This window comes from Glycine soja, chromosome 18 (assembly GCF_004193775.1).
Source record: "Glycine soja cultivar W05 chromosome 18, ASM419377v2, whole genome shotgun sequence".
NCBI classification, from domain to species: Eukaryota; Viridiplantae; Streptophyta; class Magnoliopsida; order Fabales; family Fabaceae; genus Glycine; species Glycine soja.
This window is the reverse complement of record NC_041019.1, coordinates 55924642-55946326: the sequence shown is the minus strand read 5'-3', so window position 1 is coordinate 55946326 and position 21685 is coordinate 55924642. Positions and strand designations below refer to the sequence as shown.

General features: G+C 30.6%; 3 protein-coding genes across 3 annotated transcripts; 2 read left to right on the top strand and 1 right to left on the bottom strand.

Moving 5' to 3' along the window:
• The first annotated feature begins 3255 nt into the window (after positions 1-3255).
• LOC114397440 (protein MEI2-like 4) lies at positions 3256-5186 on the top strand. The gene is made up of 5 exons (XM_028359476.1): positions 3256-3284; positions 3459-3543; positions 3930-4004; positions 4129-4308; positions 4469-5186. Exons 1-5 carry the CDS (start codon positions 3256-3258, stop codon positions 4616-4618), a joined length of 519 nt encoding a protein of 172 aa, XP_028215277.1. The 3' UTR covers positions 4619-5186.
• Positions 5187-12138: 6952 nt separating this feature from the next.
• On the top strand, positions 12139-16192 carry LOC114395126 (ethylene-responsive transcription factor ERF113-like). Its single transcript, XM_028356834.1, has 2 exons — positions 12139-12495; positions 15255-16192. The coding sequence occupies exons 1-2, from the start codon at positions 12348-12350 to the stop codon at positions 15833-15835; spliced, it is 729 nt and encodes a 242-aa protein (XP_028212635.1). The 5' UTR covers positions 12139-12347; the 3' UTR covers positions 15836-16192.
• A 1807-nt stretch (positions 16193-17999) lies between these two features.
• Positions 18000-21101, bottom strand: LOC114395014 (N-alpha-acetyltransferase MAK3-like). The gene is made up of 4 exons (XM_028356704.1): positions 20826-21101; positions 20605-20725; positions 20292-20347; positions 18000-18547 (listed from the first exon to the last, which is right to left on the bottom strand). The coding sequence occupies exons 1-4, from the start codon at positions 21012-21014 to the stop codon at positions 18320-18322; spliced, it is 594 nt and encodes a 197-aa protein (XP_028212505.1). The 5' UTR covers positions 21015-21101; the 3' UTR covers positions 18000-18319.
• Positions 21102-21685: the final 584 nt, after the last annotated feature.

Below are 21685 nucleotides of genomic sequence, written 5' to 3'. Positions count from 1 at the left end.
TATGTCTATTAACTTTTGCACCTGACGTACATAATAAAAATTGGGCTCTATTGTGTATTTTATCCATGTAGCAATCAAGATCATCTTATTGAATATGCTTAAGGGGATTAATTAACAAGTAGTCTTTTCTTAAAATATGATAAAAATATTGTTTCTTATTTATTAAATAACATTGGTTAACATTCTTGTTATTTTACACTTTGTTCTAAGAAAAAATAATAATAGGAGAGAAAGATAATAAAAGAATTCAATTAAATACACTTAAAGCATCTTCATTGGATTTTTTTAAGGATTTTGTTAGTAAAAATACTCTTTATTGTTTATTGTACTTTTTTTTCATCTAAGTAAATTCATGTGATCAACAACGTTTCTTAAAAATAAAATTTATATCTTCGATAATAAATTGTTTTTTAACAATAAAAATAACATTTCTCTAACACATAAAAACATCATAATTAAATGGAAATAAAAAAATAAAAGTGTGAATAACATGAAATTTTCTAAATTTTTTTACTATTAAAAAGATGATTGATACTCCCTTTTTACAATTTCCCACCTTTCCTTATGCCCTACTTTATTCGTTTTCTCTCACCTCTTTCCATACTATTTAACTCATTCTCACCCCTTCCATCTCCTCTTCCATTTCCCACAAGGTCGGTGTCTTCCTTTATGTCACCCCTTTTCAGGAGCAACGGCTCAAGACTCAAGGACTTAAAGGCTTAAATGAAAAGCCTTTTATCTAATCATACAATTTCTTTTTTCTAAATAAATTTATGATACTAATAAAGAGTTGTTGTTCTAATTATTAGTATGAATTAAAAAATTAACTATTATTTATAATATTTTAATTAAAATTTATTTTCAAATATAATTTTACAATAAATGTTTTTTGAAGCATATCGGTACTAAAACAAATTTTGGGATTTTTTTTTTTTGTGACTTAAGCTTCTGCTTGGACTGATTGGGTCTTAAGCCACCTCTGCCTTTTCACTCTTCAATCGTGGGTTTTTGTGTTCGCGTGAATTCGTATCTGTTCTCAAGTTTGGATTTTTGACTTTTATGGTTTTAGAACATTCAACACTTCAAGTGATTTTTTATTTTTAAGATGTTCAAGTTGTTTGAAATCCTCTTGATCGTTCAGAATGTTGGTGGATTTGCAATTAATGCCGTGTGTCAATTTGGGATTGTGGGGTTGAAACGTGCACTGAGAAGAAATTATTAGCATGATGTTGGACTATGTGGTCAGCTCTACACGTTGATAAATAACCACAAATTTTCTGTTTATGGAAAGTAGCTAATAAGGTATTACCCAGAAATTGGTAAGTGTCACACAGAATTTGGTTGTGATCACATCTCTCACTTTAGTAGTACATGATATTTGTCTTAGTTTAATGGGTATTAATTTTTCATAATCTATGGTAATTGTGAGTTTTTAAGTTTATAAAGTTTTATATTTTTCATCCTGTGTGGAACTTGGAAGGAGGTAAAATGTAAAATTTTAAGTTGACTGTCATGCTATGCTGTGTTCAACAGATATAAAAAGTTAGGAGATTTTCGTTTTTTGGGATATATACCTGCGTATTCTGGGATTCATCATGCCTTCTGAGACAATGGATTACAAGAGTTTTTCTTCATCGTTGTATTCATCTGAAGATATTTGTTCTTCTAATGATCGTTTCATATTATATATATATATGTATATTTGATTTTGACCATGGTATTAGGGGTATTTTGGAAATTTAAACAATGTTGGCGGTTTCAGACCTATTTATTCCTGTTTTCTCTTTCTCTTGGCAGAGCTTATGGCAATTTTAACAATTTATCCAATCAATCATTACTAGAAGAGCTTGGACTTGTCATGTTTGAGTGCTCGTGTTTTTTTTTCTTCAAGCCCGAAAGGCTTTTGCATGATAAGGTGTGTTGAAATTTGAAAACCATTTCTACCCTTGCATCTGACACCATAAGCTTTTAGGTTAATTTGTTATCAATACCTTAAACTAATAACTTATGACATTACAACATGCAAAGTTGGAACGTAAAAACCCACATGATCAACATCACAAGTTGATTGAATATTATGATGTTTGAGCTGCAGAGGCAGCTCTCCATTCTTTAAGGTAGAGATGATACTATCAGGAAGAGGCTAAAGGTTGAGCTAAGCCGATCTGAAGACTCAAAACAGAGGTAGGGTATGTTTGCAAATTTCAATGCTAAATTGTGCGTTTGAATGCATAAAATGAGAAGTAAAGATTTGTTGCTTTGGAAGTAACAGTATTTTTTAGCTCATTTTCGTAACCAAGGGGACCTAATGTTTCCTAGAAGAAACCATATGATTAATTCAATTGAGACTCACAAACAACATACCAGAAGCTGCAGACATGAAGGCTTATCAAACTTGGATGACAAGAAACAGTATGAACTTGATATTGACCGCATAAAGAAGGGAGAAGATAACTGAACAACACTAATGATAAAGAACATTCCTAACAAGTAAGTAGCATTGTATATATTAAATTAAATATTAGCCTTTTGTATTTAATTTTTCATTTTTGGTGATGCAAACATTTGTATATTCATTTGGTATAAAAAAATGGTACATTTTGGGTTGTGCTTTTACTTTAAAAGAAATTTTGGAGTTTTCAGCCAATCCTGTTAGCCTAGGATAGATGATTCGTTAAGCCAGTGATGATATGGAAAAAAGTCACACCACAACTTGGAACTCTTGTATGAACTTGAAGCTTAAGCAAATTTACTCTTAGTCTCTTAGTTTGCATTTGGCTTTGCTCTAAAATGTCTTCATTTATGATACTAGCTTTCTGTGGAAACTTCTTTTGGAAGAATCACTTTTAGAAAAATCAATTTTGGTATGTGATCAAAGAAGTTCTTTAGTTTTAGCCTTGTAAAATTTTGGTTGAAGCTGTTTTTGTCAACTTCATTGTTTTCTTATATTTTTTTTGTTAGACTTGGCAGTAGACAAGCTTCTATTTCCCGCCTTTTCTCAACAATAGTAACATAGATTCTGATGTCATATGAAAATGATTCGATTGTGGTAAAACATATCTTTACTTGAAAGTACTTTTATGTTATATTCACATCATAGTTAAACAAACTTTAGTAGGGCTTGAGATTTGACAAATTGTTTCCTAATTATTTTTTCCCTTTCAGCCGGGGGTTACTGATCAGTTTAGCAGACAACATAAATCTATAATTTTTGTATTGCTATCATTTACTTGCTTTGCCAATGTTGCAATTAGGATGGGATTGGTGAATGGCTGTGAATATAAGTACAAAATTGAACTTGTGATTCTTTTCATTGGTTTTAAGCATATATGAAACCTTTGTCATTTATCGTAAATAGTTTTCGCTGAAAATGAAGAATTCTATTTCAGTTCTACACCTCATTTACATCAATTTTCCTTAAACTTCTCATTTTCCTGGACTGATTTGTTATCTTGCAGGTATACATCCAAGATGCTGTTAGCTGCAATTGATGAGTGCCATAGAGGAACTTATGATTTTGTCTATCTGCCAATTGATTTCAGGGCAAATGCTTTTCTCTTTTTAAATACTTGGAGTTTATGGTCCATTTGTTTTATAGAGAATAACTTTCTAGAAAAATTTTGTTGTACTTTCTCTGTTTTGTGCCACGGTAGAAGGAAAAAACTTAGTTTTTTGCATCTCAGTAAAGGAGGGGGAAATGATTTGCTTCAAGAAATGGAGTGTCATTTTCCTGAACAATTAAGAAAGTTTAAGAAAATGCATAATTTTTTTGTTAAAAATTCTCTCATCTGATTTTTTTTCTGTAGGAAAATATCTTTGCTTGCATGAAAATGTCTTCCTTTTATTGAACATTTCCACAATGAAATTTAATTTTACTTTAGTATTCCTTTCTCTCTTTTGCTTAATTATTCACATGGAATCAACATTAATTGCAGAACAATGGCAATGTGGGATATGCATTCATCAACATGATCAATCCTGGCTTGATTATACTATTCTATCAGGTATGCTATACAAAATGATGATGACAATGAAAATGATTGCTGTTAAACTTATAATCACATAACATTCACAGACACACGCATACACACTGTACTAATAGACTAACTTATGATGCATTTCTGGCAGGTGTTCAATGGGAAGAAATGGGAGAAATTCAACAGTGAGAAAGTGGCATCACTAGCATATGCTCGCATACAAGGGAAAGCAGCTCTCATTGCTCACTTACAAAATTCAAGCTTGATGAATGAGGATAAGCACTGCAAGCCTATCCTCTTCAACGCCGATGGCCCTAATGCCAGTGATCAGGTGTAAATTTCCTCTAAAATCCATTTATCAGTTACACTGCTAGTATTCTTGCCTGCTTCAAGCATAATATAGAATCTTGGCAAGCCATTTGAAATTTGCACTTCTCTTTTTACCAAGAGATGAAGCTACAAAATGGGTACTAACTTTGCTAGCAACACAGGTTCCTTTCCCAGTTGGCATTAACATTCGCAACAAAGTTGGAAGAGTGAGAAACAATACTCAGGAGGATAACCTGCAAGGAAATCTGCCAAATTTTGCAAACTGTAAGCTCTCATCTGATGGAGATAGTCATTCATTGGACTCAGACTAAGGAAGCCATCTTTCTCTCTTCTTCCATGTCATTAATTTTAGTGGGTGCTAACCTTTGGAAACCAAATGATCTAGTCACATTAATAAAGCTGCTAATGCTTGGAGCACATAAGTACCAACACTAACCTTAAGACGAGAAATTTTCTAGTTCTTTTGGCTTTGGATGCCAAATCCAAACATGGTTGAAGTTTATGTTTCAAGAGGGGCTGTCAGAAATTTTCATATGCAAGAGTACTATATAAAAAAATTACACATACAGGAGTTTCACATTGGAGAGTGGAGAAGCTTGTAAAAGTGGTTTGAGGGGAACTTATTAGTCTGTATCAATTTTATCCTTTGGTTCCCCTCTTCCTCTCCTTGTTTTTTCTTCAGGCATCTTTTTTTTTTTTTTTTTGTAAATTGTTGATTTTGGAGTCCATCTCATCCCAAACTCATGAAAATTTTGATGAACTGTTTATGTGCTGTGCCAAAGCCGTCTTTGGTTGTTCATCATTGTTAATGTTTGGTGTGCAAGCATACTCTTGTATTCACCTTTTTCCTTGTAAAGATATAACTGGATTTCTAAACCACTACTACATCTCGAGTTATATGCTACTTGAGGAGACTCAATCTAGAAGGTTTCATGTCAAATCTGATTTATCAAAACTGCCAATTTCTGATTTTGACACGCTATTTTTCGCTTGCTTAAAATCAAAATCATGTCGAAAAATCTTTCAAAATTAAAAAGGAAATGAACAAAGTGTTCATTGCTCTCTTTGACCCGAAGATACTAGTGAACCCCAATTACCATAGGCTTAGAATTTATTTTTTTGTGACATATGAGAAAAAAAAAAAACCCAAAGGCATAGAAATAGATTGAATGGGATTAAACTTTACGGCATTTTAATTTGACTTATTTCTCAAGTTTAACCTTCTTATTTATATATGTCCTTTTTTATATAAAAATTGGTTTGGTTGTTTAAAGACTTGAAAACTTACTTAAGAGTTTACTTTATGAATCAACAAACTTATTTCTAAATGAATTAATAAACTTAAATTTATTTATTAAAATTAAGAAATTAAGAAAATTTGAGAAGTTAAGATACCTTTTAAGATATGGATATATAATTATAATATTCTTTTCAAGTGAATGCATATACAGTATGTTGTATTTTTTTCTTTGACTATTGGTCTGTAATTTTATTTTTTAGTTTCAATTTGGTTTTTTAAGTTTAATTTTTTTTACATTGGTCCTAATTACAGTATTTTTGTTAAACCAAATTTGTCAGCCTTTGTCAGATTTTCTTTATTAGCTATGTTAATTTCGGCTTACATGATAAACGCTCTGTCTCACATAACATCTATCACAATTTGTATGTATAACCAAATTGACAAAGTTAATATAAGAATAGTTTAAAAGAAACACTGTAATTAAGGAATTAAAGCGATGAAACTAAAACTAAAAGAAATAAGATGATCAGAGACAAAAATATGTTTTAGTCCTTTTTATTTTAGGTTGAGAAAGAAAGAGCTAAGGAAAACTACATTTAGAGGCTATGACATGCTTCATTAAAAAAATCATATATATGAATATCATTCTTTTTGTCTTCTTATTACATCATCTTACATAAATATATTTGTATTTTTATCTCTCTAAATCTCATTCGATCTCTCACTATAAGAAAAATAGGATTGAGGTATCTACCAATATTTCCTCTTCATATAATTTCTTATCTAATGCTAAAATTGGGTGTCTATCGAGTGAGGAATTGTTGGCAACAGAATCTAATACTTTCTAGGGGGGAAAAAGGAAGAAGAAAGAAAGCAGCAGCTTCTTTTGACATTACCTAGCTTACATATCTAAAATGAGAATAAAGAGTATCAGTCAGACTAGGTTTGAACTAATGGGCCAAACTAGGTTTGAACTGACAAATATTGGCGTATCGCTACAGACAAAATAGCTTCCAAAAAGTTAATTAAATTCTTATTATTATATTTATTTTACTTAATTTATAATAAATAAAATCAAGTCTTTTATCTTAAATTTCGTCTAATAATTATTAAAAATATAATTAAGAAATTTGACATTAATTTATATATGTTGATAGTTTTTTTTAACCAATATATGTTGATCAGTAAAAAATATATAGTAGAAATCAAAAACAAAGAATTGACATTATAAGTACTGTTTCTGAGCATATTTTTTTATTTAATATTGTATGAATTTCTTTTATTTATTGTGAATAAGTACTGTTTCTGAGCATAATTATGCTCAGAAACTCTTAATGTATTCTGGTTAATTATTAAATAAAATTTAGGTAAATTAATTCATTCTGATAATTGGAAATTTATAAGGACTAAATGCTAACAGTCACACACATATATATGTTTTTATTCATTTTACAAAATAACTTAAAACCTACTATTCATTTCTAAATCGAACATAAAACTTCATTTGATACTAAATTATTCAAAATATGTTAAAAAAAATTGTGTAACTAACACTACAAAATACATCCTTGATAAAGGGTGAGAATTTTCAAGCAGGGGGAATGGGTGATCGGTTTGATTAATTAAGTTCGTGACATTTTATTACCTGTATCGATTAATTTTGGATAAAAGGTTTCTTAATTTGGTCTCTCATCCGAACTAAACCATACTAAGATCAGATTGGTTCAAATTAAGTCATTGGAATTATTATTAAAATAAATTAAAAAAAAATTGATTGTAAAGTGTGAATCGAGTGCATGAGCATGACTGTGAAGGATGGAAAAAATTAAATGGGCTCGGCTAAAGCCCTAATCTACAAAGAATAATATATAAAATATTATGTCATTAGGTGGGGGATATTAGTTTGGGTTCTCAAAATTAAAATTTGAGACTCGCTGAAAAAATTAGATTTGTATTTTTTTAAATCGAAATCAAACCAATGATTCAAGTTAATATGAATTTTATTTGTTTGGATTCATGGAAGTTATAGAATTGATTCAGATATGTGATCATCCCTAATTAATCTCAAAGTTCTATGAAAAAATAAAAAATTCCAAATAAAAGAAATGTTATAAAAATGTATTTTTTTAATAATTTTTTTCTAAAACATACTTTAATATTGGTTAAAATTTATCAAAATTACACATGACAATGAAATTTAATTAATAAGAGAATATTTAACAGAGTAATAGAATGTATATTTCTAAACATATGTCTCCTACTCTAATTACAATAGTTAAAAAGAAAATCGTGTAACACTAACAATTTTTCTTTATAATTTTGGTGGTAGTGTGAGATCTTGGAAGCATGCATGTAAGAGTGATGTTGACATATAGTGTATAATTAAGGTGTGAAATGGCACATGAAAGGACGGCCATAGCATGCGAGCTAGCAGCAAACTGGAAGATAAAGGGAAGAACAATCCTGTCGTCAGGCTCACATGCAAATGCATGCGCACATTGCATCATCTATATCTATATAAACTCTTTAGCCTTCTCATGTGTTTAGAATGGGCAATTTCCACTTTTTTTTAATGTATTTTATTTTTATTTTTTTAAAAATTAAATATTTTATTTTATTATTTTTTTCTCTAACTTTTTTTCCTAAAAAATATTGCTAGGGTTCCAATCCGCTACATATCTGTATCCCATGCAACTTTAATTCCCCCCTTTGCTTTGCGGCTCACATATGCAACTTGGATCAATATCAATCAATTATCACTCACGCCGACACCTTTTTTTTTCTTCAAATCTTTTCTTTTTTGTCATCAAACTTGTTTTGCTTTAGTCCTGGATTTCTTATTTGTTTGATGTGACCTTCACAAATTCGTTCATTGAATGTTACCTGAAAAACATGTAATCACCGTCTAATTTTTGTGCGCGCTTACGCTATCTGCTTCCATTATTTTAATTTACTCATAAAGCAAAATATATATATATAGGTTGTGTCTCAACTAAAGTATTAAAGTAAGATCAGCAATCATTATATGGATGGGATACGATTAGGAGTGAAAAGTTCACGTACTGGTTGTTGATGCTGATTGCTCACTGAGGATGTGACCCATTATTAAGCTATAGGGATGTTGGTTCGGTTTAGATCGAAGCTAGTGTTAGAATTAGAAACGAATTGCAACATCATAGTTGGATTTGGATGAAATGAGGTTGAAAACGAATTGCACCATATACAGTTATAAATCCACAACATACTGGATTTTCTAGCTTACTTCTAATAAAAATGATGTTTGTTTAACTTCATTTTCCTTTGGGGTATAAACCCCCCTCCACATACATATTTTAAGGAGAAAATTTAAATAATAGTTTTGTATATTTTTCTAAAAATAAGAGAGGGAGAGAGAGAGGTATGAAATAAAATACAGGTGATAGATAGAGGGAAAAATATTGTATGTATTTTTGTACAAGAATTTGTTATATGAATAATATTTCTTTGTTAAAGTTAAATTTACAAATTTAATGAAAATTTTATTTTTATGAATATTTAAGTGCATGAACAATGATAAATTTGATTTGAAATAAAATTTTATTTCTGTTAAAATTGATTTAAAAGTAATATAATTTATTTTTAAATATTTTCATTGTAGAATCAAGTTATAAATAAAATTTAATATAAATTTTTTAATCCAATGTAAAAGTTACTTAAAATTATTTAACTCAAAATCAATTTTAAAATTTTATACGACTTAAAATCAAACATACGAAAATATGTATTATTAATTTTAAATTCAAACTAATTCTTTAACAGTAAATAAAACACACTAAATCTTCTATAGTTTATTATTTATTTTTCTGTAGAGGTTAGTAATTTCTTTAAGTACTGACACAGTTGACTCTTAGACAAGGCTAGCCAAGTAGGTATCTGTAGGTGGCAAAGCCTCCCCATAAAGCAGCCAAATACTAGCCACATGACACGCAAAACAACTTCATATATGTCAGCCTGTGTCAAGTGATAAGATTCAAACCAGATTTTATTCCAACAAGAAAGGTCCTAGAACGTTCACCACAATTTCCAACCCTAAAATTTGGAACTAACACAATGCTAATGTTGACACACACACATGACAACTACCTACGCCAAAATTTCATCATAAGTTAAACTCTTGTTCTTGTAAACTGACGTATTATTTTGTTAGCTGTAGAAATCACAACGATGCAATGTTGTTTGAGGTGATAGAATTAATTATAATGGTTTTTCCCCTGAATGTTTATTATAATTACATACTCGATCAAAATTTGAACTCACACACATGAGGTTATTAGTAAATATATAATGTCTTTTTTGTTTCGATTTCTTTTTTTTTTGCTTCGGAGAAAATATATAATATCTAACAAGTCATAGGTAGAAATATGATTTAGCTTGATATATAATACAACTGAGGTTTTTTCCCAGCAATAAATATATTTATATGTATAAAATTAACGGACATCAGAAATGCCTAACTGAGATATGATATACGATTATATCAAATAATATTTTGTATTTTACCACATAAGATATGATATATAATTAGATAATAATCTTCATAATTCATTAATCATAAATCAAGCCATTAATATTATAATATTATATAAAGCACTGGTTTTTGTTAAAATATAAAACAAAATTATTTGCACATCTTTTTTTAATAATTTAACTTTTCATGATTGTTTGTTGTTTGATGAAATATTTGTCTTTATAACCAAATAATTTAGCGTTTAGTTGACCCTTTTCATTTTTACTTAAAAAACATTTAATTTATTGCAAGGTAGATAAATTTGTGTATTACATACGTTGTAAGTAAAAATTTCTTGTATAAAGAGACATATTTAAAATATAATACATAAAATTATTCATGAATTTTAATATATATATAGTTGGATTGATAACACATCTTTTTCTTCTTTAAGAAAACCACAATATCTATTATATATATTAACCACATTTCCTCACTTGTACTTATCTCTCTTTTCTGTTTTTTTTTTTCACTTACTATTTGAATGAAAGAAACAGCTGTCACAAAACATGGCTCAGATTGTGTTTAGGATTGATGAAAATGAAATGAATGAATATCGTACATATGTATAAAGATAGGAATTCAATCATGGGATGACGCTGAAAGAAGATTATATTGCATGTGATGATGGAAGGACCAAAGATCATGCGTGAATTCAATCAGGGACGAATGAGGACAATGGTACTATATATGCATGCCTGCTGCGTACAAATTAAAACTTAGGGTGGTGCATGCGTGCCTTTCATCTACGACTCAACTTTGTGGATTAATATTGAAACGAAATTAAACTTATTAATGGAATTATAATGGATATAGACAAGTGAATTGAAATGATCGATTCTTGAAAGTTGAAAGCAAATAATTAAGTCACGCTGCAATATTAGGAGACAAACAATTATCAACATTCAATGCAGTATTATATTCTAGCTGGTTGTATATCCATTGAGAAACCACGCCAGTGTGTGAAGATTGCCTTACCAACCTAAGTTTATGAATGGTGAGCAAACGTCATTGACAAACTTCTAATTATTTAAAGTTTATTAAAATTGGTATATATATATATATATGTAAGGGAGTGTGTCAAGTCTACAGCATGCATATATAAATGGATATGTATGTAAAGATCATATATATCAGCTAGGCATATGGCCAAAATAAACGTCAATGAAAACACTTTATTTATTTTATTTATAAAATAGAAAATTTCACAGCTATCCCAAATACACGAATTATTTCTCAAATTTTGTTTTTCTAAAAAGGTGCTGAAATTTCTCAAAGTTAAGAAAAAACACCCTCAAGGACTAATCCCACACATCAATGAAGGTGTTGAAAAAATTTGTAATTTATTAAAAAGAAAAATAACCTATAATAATTAAAGAGACGTGTCTTTCTTTTAGTCACTTATAATCGTGTCACTGTCATTATTCTTTAAACGTTATGAAGCCACTTGTTCCAAAGACAATTGGTGTGGAAGAATATGGCCAGAGATATGGATTTCGTCTAGCAATTGATGAGATGTGAGAGCTGTAAAGGAATGTGTGAATTATATACATACTACCGTAAAGTGAACATTCCAGTTGTAATTTTCCCTCTTTTTAACTTAAAAATATATAAATTCCTAACTACGGTAAACTTGCACTCATTCCTAATGCCGTTAACATTAAGAGAGGAATAAAAAATTAAACAGGTATTTTAACAAAATCAGAAGACTTTACTACATGCTGATGAGTGTATATGGAACCACTTTAAATAACATTCAAATGAGTCGATCATAGTTAATTATGAAGAAAAAAAATTGAGAGAGGAAAAAAAAAAAGAAAACTTGAATTAATTAATATGTTTGAGTAATTATTAGTTATTAGTGTGAAATATTTATTAATAATTAATTTTTATTAAACAATTTGATTGATACTTTAAGTGAAATTTTTTCTTCTAATCACATTTATTTCATGATAAATTTGAATTTAAAATCTCACTTTATAGAATCCTCCTAACAGCTTAACATTTATTTTTAGCTTGGTTTCTCAGCCCTTAAATTTACATGGTATAAATGGGTTATATACCAGCACTGACATGACCACAACAAGATCACATTTCATAACATAAAGAGTATAGAGCAGCAAACGTAAAAGTGGATCCAAGAAGGCTACATGGCAAGCTTCCACTATCTTCACAAGCATCAGAGGAGAAAGAGGACACAGTAGAAGAGTTTGATGCTTATAATAATTATGCATCTTGGTCTTCAGAAACTGACATGTCTGAAATGGTTTCTGCTCTTGCTCAAGTTATGGGAACTACCAATCGGAACCCATACATGCCACAATCAACCTCCTTTCCTTTCTCAACTTCCGTGGTCAAAGATCAACCTCAACCATACCCATCTCAACCTCCTCCAGATCAAGGTTTGTTAGCTATCTTAATTTATTTTAATTAATTAGCATTTTTTTTCTTCTTTTTGTGTGTTTACCATCTGCTTATCAGAATCCTACTTAATTCAGAATTTGGTTAGAGGTAAATAAAGTCACATACTATCCAATGATTTAATCTTAACTTTGAAATATTAATCATTTATGTCTAATTACTTGGTTATTAATTAGCATGTTTAATTTCCAAAAATTGATAAAAATTTATATGTTATATATAGTGAGAATCCTCATTGTTTAGTTTTCTTAAAAAAACACTTTAATTTGCGTATCTTTAAATTCCAATTAATGGAAATGGTGGATGCGTGATGTCATCATAGAATCAATTTGTTTTCGATCAAAAATTAAAAGTAAAAACATAATCCATTGTTTTTCTGAGTTTGCGATACATTCTTGTTGTATTATGATCTATCCTTCCTTGTTAAAATCAAACAAGTAATACACTCATAAATTTATGAAAATGTCCTAGACTCCAAGCCACAAACAACGATCTATGATCTTTATTGTCAATAAATAAAAGGTAAAATACTTGTTTTTTCAAAGGTACTCAAATTACTCTTTTTTATCCCCAAAAATTACACTGTTTTTCTCTCGTGTATTTTGAAAAATATTATATTTTAATGTAAATAATTTTTTTATAGTATTGAATAATTAGGAATGAGTATTTATATATGACTGCTAGCCAGTATTATTAGCAGCTAATTGTAAATATACATTATTAATTTTAATCTTTTAAGAATATATAATTTTAAATTAACAAAACCTATCGACTTTGAGATTTTATTTCTGCAAAAAATCATTTTGAGATTTTATCAATTAAAATCTCCATCTCATTTTTTAACATTTCAAAGTTAATAATTGAAGTCCAAAATTTCCTATAAATAACATTGAGATTCTCATATATCAAAAAATTAACCTTAAAAATCTTAACTCATTTAAATAAAAAGGAATTAATAAGATATAAGACACATAGTTTCAAGTAAGAAAGAACATATAACACATATTTAATTTGCCTTTTATTTTGATCCCTGCGTCTGTATATAAATATCACGTTATCTAGCTTTTGGACGATCCACATAGTACCGCGTAAATGATGCACAAAAATTATCTCATACGAAATAATTTATACGTTGCTTTATCACTTTCAGGAAATAGAAAAATAAGCTATTTTTAGAAAAGAAATGTTTCAAAAATATTGTAATTAAGTCAAGCTAGTCACTTTTCACTGAAATAAAATATAATTTTTTTTTGTCTCATCACATATCTTGTTTAGAAAAAATCAAAACCAAAGAATGCCAATATTAGTATAAGTCGCATGAGGACAACTAGGTAAATAAAGAAATTCAATGCATGCGTCTGTCTTTATATTCAAGTTGTGGTGAGTCGTGACATTTCTTCTTTCTTCTTATTTATGCATTTCTCATCTTTTGACCAATGCCGAATGAAAAGTAAACATCAAGGGGAGCTAAAACATGAGACTTTCTTCACGTAACAGAATAAAATATAATATAAGTACTTTTCCTATTCCCCAGCTGCATACTCACATATATTTTTCTACATAATACACCATATTTTTTTTTTTTATATTTACATGCATGCTATCCCTAATTTATTTATCTGTTACTCCCATTGCATTATTTACTCCCTCACATTCTCGTTATTACTCTCTTTTTACAGTGGTAAATGCAGTCCAATTAATGTCCTATGATCATTTTTGTACTTTGTATGCATAATGCATGGGGTGTGAATTTGGGAATTATTATTTATAATATATTGGTCTAGAGTTTAATTTCTCATGCGGTGACCATATATATAAAGATAAACGTGTATACTTTTTTTTCTGTTAATTACGTAGATCAGTAGCATAGCGAGGATATATATAAGTAAATGTAAGGTTGTCAAACTCGTTTTATTTATGTAAAATCATGAAATTGTAAGAGTGTATCAGTTAACTCCATGTTTGACGACCGTGGTTTTACGCACTAGGAAAACATAAAATCTGTACCTACATCTTTTTTGGACAAAAAATCTGCACCTACCTAAACTTTGCTAAATCGGTTTTTACATTTTGCATTCGATATGATCTCCTTTATTTTAGTTTGGACAGTAGCACTTTCAGTTCTCTATAGTCAATTACATTATTATAACCACTCGTGTTTTGAAATGTATCCATTTTCTGGATTACATACATATACCCCACATTTATAATTGCATGTTCTGTTCTCAGAGTCAGTCTTGTAGAAATAAATCATAACTAAAAAATTTGACTACAGACCGATAGGATTTGAATTCAAATACCATTTAAACTATTCAAACCTTCCCACTACTAAGGTAATCTTAATAAACTAGCTGTTCTTCTTACCATGACATAAGGAGTTAATATATTTTTAGACACTAGTACTATCTCATATATCATATATTTTGTTATTGTACTTATTTTTAAGATGCTATACCATGATGACTAACAATGGCTTTCAATCTATATTTAGATTATTAAGATAGTCTAACTTAATTAAGTAGAATGTACGAATTATTGTAAATCTGAGTACTTATTTTTTATCCCTGCAAATAAAAAATAAATAATTCTACATTTAGACAAGTACTGTAAAATTTACACATAGAAATAGACTTATATATATATATATATATATATATATATATATATATATATATATATGTAGAAAAGCACATTAAATTGAAAGAACCAATCTCTTATTGATTTGCATGTGTTGGTGTAGAGGTGACAAAGAAGCCACACTACAGAGGAGTGAGGCAGAGACCATGGGGGAAATGGGCAGCAGAAATCCGTGACCCAAAAAAAGCAGCCAGAGTGTGGCTAGGAACCTTTGAAACAGCAGAGGATGCAGCACTTGCATATGACAAAGCAGCACTCAAGTTCAAAGGCACAAAAGCTAAGCTCAATTTCCCTGAAAGAGTTCATCAAGATGTTCCCTTTATGCAACAACACCAACAACGTTCATCAAACAGAAACGTTTTTCCCATCCATGCAACTTCCACCACTAGTAGTGCTACTGGGTCTGTTTCTTCTGTTGATGCTGTTGCTCCTCCTTCGTTGTCCACTCATGATCAACATGGCCACCAAGTTTTCCCAAATCTGTATCAATATGCACAGATTCTTTCAAGTGATGATGCACAGTTACCTTATTTCACATCCCATCTTTTCAATCAACAACAACAACAGCAACAGCAACAACCTTTCAATTCTCAATTCTCTAGCACTTTTTCTTCAACCTCATCCTACTTCTACAACCAGCAACAACAATATGATCAACAAGGACATGATCACTCAAACCACTAGCATGATACTATTAATCTCTGTGATTTCCAACCGTAACATTAAAGTTTTTCAAGTCTTAATTAATTTGTAATCACAGTGTTGTAACTGCAATATTGACAACATGCATGGGCATTAATTAGTCGTCCACAATTTTCCTTTTCTCAAAAGAGTAAGATTTTTGAGGTATGTAACGGTGGCGGCAATTTAGGGGCAAAGCAATTTTAAAGCTTGAATAGCTAGTTAGTATATGCATCTGTCAATTTGTTGTAGAATATTGAGTCAGGGATCAATGTATGTTTCTTTAAGCGTGCACAAGACATGGATCCTACATTTAATTTCCAATTTAATTATGGATATGGATAAACTTTTTGTTGGAAAGTACATCGTGTCATGTTTTTAATTATTAAATTAATTTGTATGCTTTTGAGTTGTTTGATGATGCTTAATTAAAAGTTATTGAATTATAATCATTTTCATTAGATTCTTTACTTTGTATTTATTTTTTAATTTTTAAACATCTAAATTAAAGGAGCGAGAGGTGGAAAAGAAAAAAAGTAGTGAGAATTGATTGAAGTATCTTTTGACCTGTTCCTTTTGCATGCCTCCTTAATCAATTAGTGTTTACGATGAGAACAAGTACAGGAGAGGACATTGAAATAGAAATTTGAAAGGATAAAATTTTCGTCCATTGTTACACCCGTTTTTCGCAAAGCAAATCATGTCGCATGACGCATGCTTCATATAGAAAGTTCCATAGTATATATGGCTTTACGTATTTGGAGTTCCTACGTGCCACCTACCAACAACTTTTTAATCTTTATTTATTATTCGCGTGAGATGTTTTTTTAGTTGTTATGTTATAAAGTGTCAAATATTTATCAATTATATTAATAACTAATCCATAGGATGAGAAAGACTCAACATGTCCACAAATTTAATCTGGACCGAAATTCATTTGGATGAGTTTGAATTTTAAAATTAAACTCGATATGTTTTTCAGGCCAAGTTTGGATTATGCTTATTAAATCCATCCCAACTCGATTTAGTGTACCCAACATCTTTTAGAAATATTCTTTTTTTATATAATTATGTATTAATAATAAACTTTTACTCAATAGATAATATTTTGTATAATACGATATTATATTTAGAATGATATTAAAATATATCTAATTTAAGTTTTATATTTTTTTTATTCTATGATTTAACTATACTTAATATTAATATTGGTATATTATGTTAAAATGTCGGATTGACTGATTTTGTCCCATATATTTTGAATCTTGATCGGATTAGTTCTATTTCACATAAATAATCAATCAAAATTTCAGACCAAATAAGAACATAGATAAATTTATCCCAATTCGTTTATTGCTCACTCCCAATCAAGTGCATCTCACATACCACTTTTGTAGTATGATTTTTGGTTGTAGTCATAAATGATGGTTGTTTAAGGGTAGCATTTTATGGGTTAAAATTATATTGTGAGAACTTGTAGAAACAAAATGGTATCATTGCCATAAAGCCTTAAACATGTTAGACAGCATAAGTAGGCTTTAGGCTTGGCCCTCAAACAAGTTAGATAAGGCGTTAAAATTATACAGTATTGCCATAAAGGCTTTAGGCTTGCCATAAAGGCTTTAAACTTACTTCCCTATATTTTTATTTTTATAATTTCTATTTAATTATAGAAATAACTCTACACAAATACTTACATAATAAATATTTATTCAATACGCACTAGATTATTTAACCAAAGAAATCAGTAAGTTTGGTTGTGTTATGTCACGACTCAATCAACCTACACCATGAGAAAAGAGCCAAAATTAACAAGTTTAAAGTCGCTATGAATCACTTTAAAATGATAGCAATTAAACATTTTAAAAATTATGGTTTGTACTCTAGAGTTCAAGTTCTAGAGTTGTTTATGATTCGCATTACTTCAAAGTCTCGAGAGAAAGAGTGCAGTTTAATATCCTAAAACTACCCATAAAATATTTTAGTGCGTAACAAGGAACTGGTGAACTTAAATTAAAAAGGATGACTTGCTTCTCCAAAGTTGGGAATAAACAGAAAATTCTAGCAAATATGCATTCAGCAAGTGGAGTAGAAATAAAATGGCCACTGAGAACATAATTAACTCATTACTTGGATCTACAAGTCTTGAAGATTGCAGCAAACTTAATTAAGACATCAGGAAATAAATCCTCTCTTACGTTACGTACATAGTATACAAGGTTCAAAATTTATGCTTATTTCTCTCAATAAATATTGAACATGTTGTATTCAAAATTTGAACACGACCTTCTCGTATTGATTCAAGTCATTTGACTTTTCATCCCCAAAAAAAGCTTAACATTGATCCTAAAGCACTTGATGTTTTTTCTATATAGATAGTCATTTCACATAAAGGAGTTATTCTGCAAAAAATTGTACAATAATTGATATGCGTGATTAATACAACAGCAATATGCCCAAGGTGTTTCCTCAAAATACAGAACCAAATCATTCTTTAAATGGTGCATCACCATGATCACTTTGCATGTGGCTCTCGTATTTATCTGCCATCATAGGCAGAGATGGGTGCAACTCTGAGCGGGGAAATAAAAGTTTCAGACGGAAAGCATCAACTCCATTCAAATAGTAGTGAAAGAGCCGCTTGGCCCTAATAAAGCCAAGGCGACCATACAGTGCCAGTGCTCCTTTATTTGTCACTTCCGCTTCTAATGTAACCTATACAAATGAATAACCATTAAGTTTGGTCTCTAAAGCCAAATTCTAAACAATTTAGGCTTAAGCTACCTGCACAAATTTATACTAGTCTTTTCACTAAATGAAATGAATCAAAATCTTTCATGGCACCATGGCAGTAGGATTGATTAGTTACTTCAAAATGAATTAATCTCCTAGCTAGCTGTTAGCACTCAGTAAGGAAAAATATGCCACTCCAAGAGTGCTTTTACCAAACAAAATAGAAGAGAGCAGAAAACAAGAACAAAACTGAAGTTTTGGAGGCAAACAAAAAAGAGGCACAGACACTATCATAATCCAGGTTTAATTAATGAAGATTGTAGAATCAGAAAATGCAGGGCATAGTTTCATAACATGGGCCTGTTCTCACTCCTATATCTGATTCAACTTTAGAAACGGAAGTTAAAACAAACATCTTTCCATTTGCATATAGGTAGAATTTTAGTAAACCTGTACTTTGAATCTTCCTTCTCAACTAAATATTTACACATGTTAAATCAGCAAATAATTTTAGTCTTGTCTTTAAGCCATATACTAGTATTTAAAGAGGTGCATGCTTGCATGGAGAAAACTGCAAGGAGGAAAACGATTTTGATATTCTAATCTACATTCAAATTATGGGCATGTACTGCTCTATATCACAGTGCCCATACCTTGTTTTCTCATGTAAAACAACATCCAAGTCAGCAAAGTTAAACAATAATCACACATAAACTCTTGGTACCAATTTCAATTTCCTATCAGTTTTTACATTTTCTCTATTTGCAATAATATATCATAATGCAACTGATAGATAAATGACATAAAACCAGGCTGACAGTAAGATTGTGAGCCATTGACCTGCGTATACACAAGGAAAGGGAAGAAATGAAAAAATGGGCCTTTAGGTGTGCCAAAGAAGATGAGAAAAAGGGGGCCAGGATGGAATTTGATGAAAGAAGGAAGAGAAGGAGTGGAGAAATCGGTTGGAAGAGGGAAATGCTCAACAGAAAACACAGCTGGCAAAAGGAAATTGGGAGGAGAAAATTGGAGAATCATAGGAGTAATGATGAGGGAATCAATAAGGGAGGGGCTGGAATGTGAGGGGATGAGCATTGTGGGTAGTGAAGGTGGCCTTTGGCCTTAGGAGGAGAGTGCACTATCCTATATGGCATTTTGGGGCTCTGTTCTCTAGTTCATCAGAGATTGATATACACCGTAAGGATCCGTGCTCCATTCCTTTAAGCTGAATATTATCCAGAATTTACGTTTTATATTCACAAGAGTAAAGTTAAAGGTAAAACAAATGAAAAGGAAATGAAGAAAAAGGAGTGATAGACAATGAAATTGGAAAAACTAATTCTCTGCTCCGCAGGTAAAGGAATAAATATGTCAATCATATTAGGGAGTTTACCATTTTCATCCCATCAACCAGGTAGTAATTATTGGATCAGTAGTTCAGTACACCTAAAGCATTTTAACTAAGATGCAATGATCATATAAAAGCACATTAGTCATATGATAAATACATAACAATGATTCCCAAATCCCGGTCCACTGAACTTTTATTGTTTAAGATGAAGCACGGTGAAATTCACATATCCAGTTGTCAGTTTTTCATACCAACCAACAAGGAAACTCAAAGCTTTCTCTGTCTATTTCTCTTGACCTTCACTCCTTCCCACATTCTTAAACTACATAACACTGCAATACAACCACACATGGTTACATAAATACGCATACATACCTCTTCGCAACCTGATTCCATCATCACCTTGATAGACCTAGTAACAAGCTCCGTAGCTGCAGAAAAAAATTAAGGAAAAGCCAAATCCCAAACATTTTTAGCATTTGGCAGCATAGCACCAACCCTTTGTTAGAATATCTAATAATAACATCACAAAACAGGAAATTAACACATAAATTCGTTAAAATTTGGTGCATGATTGAGAAGCTTTTATTCTCAAAAGCCCTTCCAGGAAGTTGACAAAAATAAGTAAAACCAAATACACGCACATTAAAAGTTTAGATACTTCTTTTTTTAAAAATATGGGAATTACCAATGCCTCTTCCTCTGTAGGGCTTGATGACAACCAGCATAGCAATGTAGCCTCTGAAAGTGTTACGGTGTTCCCCCATCTTACATACCACGGTGCCCACGCATTTACCCTTGTGGAACGCCTAAAACCAATAGGGAAATTATAAAAAAAAATCACAAATCTTTAATGAAATATAAGTAGGGAAAACGAGAATTAGATGAAAAAGTGAAGAGATAAGGAACCAGGAATGAAAGCTGAGGCCAGAGATAGACGAAGTAACGGTACGTGAAGATGGAATAAGGTTCGCTGAGTTCTTGGTCCACCAGGTTCATTACGAGAGGGAGGTGATGCTCGCCACCGTAACTAACGTACTCAATCTCAGAAGCATCGAATTCCACATTCTCCATGGTTTCTGCTTCGTCTCTGTCCATTACTCCCTCTCTCTTCTCTTGCGCAGCACCAAGGAAAGCGATGCTAGTTCCTTGGGTAATTCTATTTGGGCCTTACTTCAACACACTGTTTCGATGGAAAAAAAGGAGACGATTGCTATTTGTACATCTTTTTTATTAGTATGGGTGAATGAATACCGCAATTGGTGGTCTTCAAAAGTATGACTGTATGAGTTGTTGTCACTTATCACTTATTCTCCTAGAAGTAACAAATTTAAAATAACTCACTATACTATCACTTTAATATCTAAACTTAATTATTTATTGCCACTTTAATTTTTTAAAAGTAGGTTAACATTATCACTTAAGTCACATATTTTTAATTTTCATAAATAAAATGAGTGATAGATTGTACTTTTAGGAATCCTTTTTTTATAGTTTTATTACATTTGTACAATCAATATAAAGAAAAAAAAATGTATGGTCAAACACTTTTTTTTTGCCAATCATGGTTTTGGTACAAAGTAGTTTCATTAGATAAATACAGTGATTAAATCTTCATTGGTGACAACAAGTGCACTCAATGTGAGTATTTTTCTTCCAATATGATTTATTTCATACTCAATGATCGATCAGGATTCAAACTTGCACCACTTGGTTAAGGAACTCTAGCCACTACCATTTGTGTTAGTTGGTCAAACACTTTTTTGGTC

Bases quoted from the DNA above. Each gene is read 5' to 3' on its own strand.
- LOC114395014 (XM_028356704.1), bottom strand. From the start codon at position 21,014: ATGGACAGAGACGAAGCAGAAACCATGGAGAATGTGGAATTCGATGCT. The intron at 20,726-20,825 runs GTTCCTTATCTC...TATTGGTTTTAG, and splicing joins GGCCTCAGCTTTCATTCCTG to GCGTTCCACAAGGGTAAATG. The intron at 18,548-20,291 runs GTATGTATGCGT...TCATTTGTATAG, and splicing joins TGGAATCAGGTTGCGAAGAG to GTTACATTAGAAGCGGAAGT.
- LOC114397440 (XM_028359476.1), top strand. From the start codon at position 3,256: ATGGGATTGGTGAATGGCTGTGAATATAA. The intron at 3,544-3,929 runs GCAAATGCTTTT...AATCAACATTAA, and splicing joins ATCTGCCAATTGATTTCAGG to TTGCAGAACAATGGCAATGT. The intron at 4,309-4,468 runs GTGTAAATTTCC...CTAGCAACACAG, and splicing joins GCCCTAATGCCAGTGATCAG to GTTCCTTTCCCAGTTGGCAT.
- LOC114395126 (XM_028356834.1), top strand. From the start codon at position 12,348: ATGTCTGAAATGGTTTCTGCTCTTGCTCAAGTTATGGGAACTACCAAT. The intron at 12,496-15,254 runs GTTTGTTAGCTA...GTGTTGGTGTAG, and splicing joins TCAACCTCCTCCAGATCAAG to AGGTGACAAAGAAGCCACAC.